Source organism: Schistocerca americana, unplaced genomic scaffold (genome assembly GCF_021461395.2).
Source record: "Schistocerca americana isolate TAMUIC-IGC-003095 unplaced genomic scaffold, iqSchAmer2.1 HiC_scaffold_124, whole genome shotgun sequence".
Lineage (NCBI taxonomy): Eukaryota > Metazoa > Arthropoda > Insecta > Orthoptera > Acrididae > Schistocerca > Schistocerca americana.
Genome location: NW_025725308.1, coordinates 325355 through 332268, shown reverse-complemented (window position 1 = coordinate 332268; position 6914 = coordinate 325355). Strand labels below are relative to the sequence as shown.

Sequence of the window (6914 nt, the reverse complement as noted above, 5' to 3'; positions counted from 1 at the left end):
TCCTGGTGACTTCCGCGTTGTGGTGACCGTTGCCGGTCTCCCCTTCGCAGTTGTCCACCAAGGAATCCTCCGATCGAGGCCGAGACGTCGTCCGCGTTGCATTCTCTGAAGGCCAGAGAGCGCTTCGCAGTCAGGCGCCCTTCCCCGCGCGTGGACATCGGCCTGCTTCCACATTAAGTTCTCTACAGTGAGAGACTTAGTTTCGGCAGGAACGATGACCGCCAGAACTCCCCACTGTGCTTATTGCGCCAACCGCCTGCACCAACCACAGCCAACATTGCGTATGGCCGGCCGGCGCCGCTAAGTTGTCCGGACGTGGCCTGCCGAGCCGGGCACGGCAGGGCCGGCGCCCGCCGCCGGCGTGGCCGCGAGAGCGAACCGCCAGTCAGAGACCGACCGCCCGTCCCGCGCCAGCCAGCAGCGCGCGCACCGCCCAGCCGACCCGGCCCAGCGCAGCGCGCCCGACACAGCAGCGCACCCGTGCGCAGCCCAGCCGGCGGACGAGCCCCGCCGCTACCCCGGCCAACCGCACCGCCGTCCGACATTTGCCGGGCGGAGCATGTGCGAGGCCGGCGCCGCAGCGGGAGCCCACCACCAGCGAGCCGCGCAGGACGCACCACCATGCGCATAAGGCAACTGCCGCGTGCCAACAGCTGTCGACACGCGTCGTTGCCACGCGCACATCCTACGTACGAACTTGGATACTAGACTCACGAGTCCGACACCTACAAGCGCTCGCAGTAGGTGGAGGCGCACGAAAGGCGTGACATACCTCCATGTCGGGAGTTAACTCCCGTGGCACTTGTGTCTTGGAGTGATGCATCCCACGTCCGATAAGTCGAGCGCGGTAATACTTCGTTCCTGACGGTGAGGCGTGAATCTCCGTAGCGCACACAGGCAGAGACGGAGGCACGTCCTCGCAGAGAGACACTATACCAGTCAGACTTGCGCCCGACAGGTTTGCAACCTCTGCAGCAGACATACGCAGCATGGCTGATGCATCGCGAAATGTCCTAACGTGAAAGCGGCGCCCGCCACACCCCGGCCGGAGCCGGGGCGCAGCAAGCGCCGCCAACGCAAAAGCGGCGCCCGCCGCACCCCGGCCAAGGCCAAGAGCACGGCAAGCGCCGCCAAAGTGAAAGCGGCGCCCACCGCACCCCGGCCGGAGCCAAGAGCGCAGCAAGCGCCGCCAACGCAAAAGCGGCGCCCGCCGCACCCCGGCCGGAGCCAAGAGCACAGCAAGCGCCGCCACAGCCAAAGCGGCGCCCGCCGCACCCCGGCCGGAGCCAGAGCACAGCAAACGCCGCCAACGCAAAAGCGGCACCCGCCACACCCCGGCCAAGGCCAAGAGCACAGCAGGCGCCGCCAAAGCAAAAGCGGCGCCCGCCGCACCCCGGCCGGAGCCAAGAGCACAGCAAGCGCCGCCAAAGCAAAAGCGGCGCCCGCCGCACCCCGGCCGGAGCCAAGAGCACAGCAAGCGCCGCCAACGCAAAAGCGGCGCCCGCCGCACCCCGGCCGGAGCCAAGAGCACAGCAAGCGCCGCCAACGCAAAAGCGGCGCCCGCCGCACCCCGGCCGGAGCCAGAGCACAGCAAGCGCCGCAGAAGCGAGCAAGTGCCATTCGCCAGTGAGCAAGGATACTAGACACAAGTGTCCGACACCTTAGCGCCCACGGCGAGCGGAGTGCGAGACTCGGCTTGGAGAGGCCGGTTGCCCAGTCCCTCTGCGTCTACGCCTGCACCCCGCACGGGAGTCGCCCTTCTCTCATTGGTTTCACCGGTTGCCCGGCTACTCACATCTTACACCACGGGAAGGTTGAGAGATCGGACATTTAGCCGCCCGTCTTCTACCAGTATAGGTGGAAGTAGATAGGGACAGCGGGAATCTCGTTAATCCATTCATGCGCGTCACTAATTAGATGACGAGGCATTTGGCTATTAATTAATTAGCCGTCTTTATTCATTGCTGAATAACACATATATATGTACAGATAGGGTGTGGCAGGTGTTTCACGCCATGTCCGCCACCGAGGTGGGGACTTACAGGGCGATGCCACAAGAAAAGGTTAAAACTACAATACATATACATATATATATGCTGGAAAAAACAGAAACAAAAACAACATAAGTTACGTACACAAAGAAGAAAGAACAAAGACGGGATATTCCTCCTGTGGATAGGCCCCAGGAGTCAAGGCGAAGAAAATAACCAGCATCCTATCCGACGCCGGCTCGCTCCATCGGACTGTGCGCCGTCATATATTCGAAAATGCGATAGCTCGTGCAGCAGCTTTGCAGTACTCTCGTGCTAAGCACCGCCAGTTCTCGGGGTCTAAATCCAAGTGCGGAGAGATCTCCGGCCGACGCTGGAGACCATACACCCCTCCAATTCAATGTCGCGGTGGACACTGTAACCTCCTCAACGTCACGGTGCAGGTTGGAGATGGCACGCCTGATGGACGGCGTGTTGTAGTAGGCCGCTTTCTCGGAGTGACACCAGTCGAGCCGGAGATGGTCTCCGACTACCTGGGCGTCGATGACGCGGGCAATGCCGTCTTTAACCGCCACCACGTCAGGCTTGCGGATTCCCTCAGGTGTGCGGAGGTGGGGCTCCACAGAGACATTGAAGCCCCTCTGCGCGAGTCCACGGGCGACATAGCGCACGATCGCGTCATGCCGCTTAACCCGGGACCCGTGCGTCCTGAAGCAAGCCTGTAACACGTGGTTGGCGGTCTCTACGGCCTGGCAGCCCGCGCGGCATCTGGTGTCCGCCTCCCGCCCGCGACTGCGCCGTGCCTTCGTGGGGAAGGCGTTGATGCGGGCGCGGAGAGCGTCGATGAAGTTACGCCCAGATAGCAGGCGACTGGTGTCAGCGACCCACTGGTGTTGCCCCTTGACGGCGGCGGAAGATGACAGCGCCGCACCGTCAAAGGCAACGTGCAGGCGCGCGGCCCACATCTCTCCAACCTGCGTCGACGATTTGAGGAGGTGGCCCTCCCACATAAGATGCCGCTCCAGCGCCTCAATCTCACGCTGCACCTCGTCCCGGCCTGCACCGTCGGCGGCTGGCCCAATCCTCTTCAGCGCCAGGAGACGGGACCGGCGAAGTGTTGGCCCCATCCATCGGCATGATGGGATGCCGAGGCCTCCCTGGGCTACAGGAGCGTGGAAGTAGCCCAGGGGAGTGTCCGCCGGAAGGCGGAACCATCTCCTGACGGCGGCACGGATGGTCACATCTGCCGCTTTCAACGCACCCACTCGGGTGCGGCTGAGGGCCAGCCCATGGTACAGGCCAGGCAGAAGTACGGTGGTGAGGGCGTGGAGGCGCTGTTGCGGCTTGAGCGGAGCTCGGGAGATGACGTCCAGCTGCTCCACCAGGTGGCGTCGTGGGTTGAAAACGCAGCGACCAGCGGTGGAGAATTGCAGTCCCAGGTACCGGAAGGTTTCACCCACACGTAGGGCGGGCACGGTGGCGTTGCCCGCTTTGAAGGTAACGTCGGCGTCGACCTTCACCTTCTTGTCGCGCCCAGACGCGACTAAGGCGAGGGTGAAACACTTCCGGGCGTTGATCTGCAGCCCCAGATGGGCGAGGGCTGCGACGGCTGCGTCGATGAGGGACTGCAATCCCCTCGCGGTCGATGCAAAAAGCAGGACGTCATCTGCGAAGGCCGCAGCGTTAACTCTGCGACCAAGGATCCGAGCTCCGATGTGGGAGGGAAGTTGACTCAAAACATAGTCCACCGCAAAATTGAAGAGGAGGGGGGAGAGGGGGTCACCCTGACGCACACCCCTAGCCGGCTGCAGGGGCACGCCCACGTCGGCGCCGCCCGCTATCACCGTCGTGCTACCCTCGTAACACCTTTCGACGTACTCAATAAAGCAATCCGGCAGGCCATGAGCCCTCAGCACGGGGCGGAGGGCGGCATGGTCCACCGAATCGAACGCTTTAGAGACGTCGATCGATGCCACAAAAACAGAGCGACAGGAGCGGACTGCGTCGGTGAGAGCAGTGTCCAAGATGAAGGTGTTTTCCAACATCCCATCCCGGGGGATGAATGCCCGCTGACGTTCGTCCACAGCACATGCACGCATCAGGCGTGACGCGAGAACCTTGTGAAAGGTCCGCGCCAACACCGAGCAGACCGTAATGGGGCGAAAGTCAGCGGGGGATGTTGGTGCAGCCGTTTTGGGGAGAAGTGACGTCCGGGCGCGAAGCAGACGCTCGGGGAGGGCGCGGGCCAGGAGGAAGAGGTTCAAGAGTTTCACCAGGACTTCATGCGGCAGGCGCCGCAGCTCCGCTGGAGTCAGGCCGTCCGGCCCGGCTGCCGATCCCCTGGGCGGCAAGGCAGCAGCGACCTCCTCACGTGTGACCGGCCCCCATAGGCACTCAGGAGCGACAGGCTCCGAGTGCGGGAGAAGGCGGTCACGGATGAAGCCGGCGGTGGAGATCGGCTTCTTCGTGAAGAGGTCCGCCCAGAAGTCCAGCAGACCGGGGATGTCGGGTGGCGGCTGCAGCAGGGTGCCGTCCAGCAAGCCGCGCACGCAACGCGCACGCGACCTACGGAAGGCGTCCTGTGTCCGCGCGTATTCCCAGCGGCGCCGCTTGCGCTTCTGCAGCGGCGGGGCGGCAGGCGGCCGCTTGGATGGTTGGCGCGGCCGCTGTGTCCTGGTGATCGACCTCTCCCCCCTGGACCCGACCGACGCAAGGGCATCCGGGAGCATGCCCAGGATGACATCGGGCGGCGTGCCCCGCCCCAGACCAATGACTCGATCCAGGGCAGAGAAACGCTGGGCGGAAGCAGGTAGCCCCGCCAGATGCTCCCAGATGGCGGCGTCAGTCGGCCCCTCCGGCGGCGGCCCGGTGGTGTCGGCCGCGAAGTCCTCGGCTGCGTCGACGGGCGGCGCAGCGGCCTCGCCCGCGTCAGGCAGCGAGCTCGCTGCTCCACGGCGGGACGCCGGCTCTTCACCCCGACCGATCTCAAGTGCCTCCATGAATTGGCGGACAAGCTGCTTGTGGGCAGCTTGCCGCCGTCGGCACTTGATTGCCTCAAGCGTTCGGTCGGGGAACATCCTGGTAAGTTCTTGATTTACAAAGAAGAACCGGGCGTCCCTCTCCAGGAACAGTTCGGCCTCTGCCTTGGCGAGCGACAGGACTTCTTCCTCCGTCCACCTCGCGCGATGCCTCTCCGTCACGATCTCAGCGTTGGCGGCCGCAGGGTGTTGGCGGCGGCGATGGACCCCGAGACCGTTCTTCGTGGTAAAAGTGCGGTGGCACTCACTGCAAGCAAAGGGAGCTACACAAACTATCGCATTTTCGTTACGGCCGGTTGGCCGGATAGGTGCTGGGGTAGCTGGGGTGGCACCTTCAGCGGAAGGGCCACCATCTCTTGTTTCTTGTCGGCTGCCCCCAACTATAAAGGGATAATGCGAGGGGGGGCTGGTAACCCCCCCAAGCCCCTGGTGCGGTCTTCCACTCTGCAAAAATCAGCGGGCCCACGAGAAGGGGAGAAGACCGCAGGAGAGGAGAGGCTAAGAGGGCTAGGCCCATGTATTGCGCATCACTCTCCCTGTAACTATAACCCAAGGAAGGCACCTCGCAGCAGCAGCACGACTACATCAAGACCGCACTTCGAAAAGCCAAGTCCGGATGCAGCCACACCGCCGCCACTTGGCCACCTTAAGAGAGTCATAGTTACTCCCGCCGTTTACCCGCGCTTGCTTGAATTTCTTCACGTTGACATTCAGAGCACTGGGCAGAAATCACATTGCGTCAACACCCGCTAGGGCCATCGCAATGCTTTGTTTTAATTAGACAGTCGGATTCCCCCAGTCCGTGCCAGTTCTGAGTTGATCGTTGAATGGCGGCCGAAGAGAATCCGCGCACCCGCGCGCCCCCGGAGGAGCACGCTAAGGCGGACGCGGCCTCGCAGCAAGGAAGATCCGTGGGAGGCCAAGGCACGGGACCGAGCTCGGATCCTGCACGCAGGTTGAAGCACCGGGGCGCGAACGCCGCGCAGGCGCGCGCATCCTGCACCGCCGGCCAGCACGAGGCCAACCAACGGCGAGAGCAGACCACGCCCGCGCTAAACGCCCGCACTTACCGGCACCCCTACGGCACTCACCTCGCCCAGGCCCGGCACGTTAGCGCTGACCCACTTCCCGACCAAGCCCGACACGCCCCGATCCTCAGAGCCAATCCTTATCCCGAAGTTACGGATCCAATTTGCCGACTTCCCTTACCTACATTATTCTATCGACTAGAGGCTCTTCACCTTGGAGACCTGCTGCGGATATGGGTACGAACCGGCGCGACACCTCCACGTGGCCCTCTCCCGGATTTTCAAGGTCCGAGGGGAAGATCGGGACACCGCCGCAACTGCGGTGCTCTTCGCGTTCCAAACCCTATCTCCCTGCTAGAGGATTCCAGGGAACTCGAACGCTCATGCAGAAAAGAAAACTCTTCCCCGATCTCCCGACGGCGTCTCCGGGTCCTTTTGGGTTACCCCGACGAGCATCTCTAAAAGAGGGGCCCGACTTGTATCGGTTCCGCTGCCGGGTTCCGGAATAGGAACCGGATTCCCTTTCGCCCAACGGGGGCCAGCACAAAGTGCATCATGCTATGACGGCCCCCATCAACATCGGATTTCTCCTAGGGCTTAGGATCGACTGACTCGTGTGCAACGGCTGTTCACACGAAACCCTTCTCCGCGTCAGCCCTCCAGGGCCTCGCTGGAGTATTTGCTACTACCACCAAGATCTGCACCGACGGCGGCTCCAGGCAGGCTCACGCCCAGACCCTTCTGCGCCCACCGCCGCGACCCTCCTACTCGTCAGGGCTTCGCGGCCGGCCGCAAGGACCGGCCATGACTGCCAGACTGACGGCCGAGTATAGGCACGACGCTTCAGCGCCATCCAT

General features: G+C 63.2%; 1 protein-coding gene across 1 annotated transcript; it reads left to right on the top strand.

The window, feature by feature from the left end:
• The first annotated feature begins 214 nt into the window (after window positions 1-214).
• LOC124563719 (nascent polypeptide-associated complex subunit alpha, muscle-specific form-like) lies at window positions 215-1665 on the top strand. Its single transcript, XM_047130974.1, has 3 exons — window positions 215-286; window positions 489-676; window positions 1026-1665. Exons 1-3 carry the CDS (start codon window positions 215-217, stop codon window positions 1663-1665), a joined length of 900 nt encoding a protein of 299 aa, XP_046986930.1.
• Window positions 1666-6914: the final 5249 nt, after the last annotated feature.

Coding starts and splice junctions, on each gene's coding strand:
- LOC124563719 (XM_047130974.1), top strand. CDS start 215: ATGACCGCCAGAACTCCCCACTGTGCTTATTGCGCCAACCGCCTGCAC. Junction 287..488: donor CACAGCCAACATTGCGTATG/GCCGGCCGGCGC, acceptor ACCCGTGCGCAG/CCCAGCCGGCGGACGAGCCC. Junction 677..1,025: donor TCGACACGCGTCGTTGCCAC/GCGCACATCCTA, acceptor CTAACGTGAAAG/CGGCGCCCGCCACACCCCGG.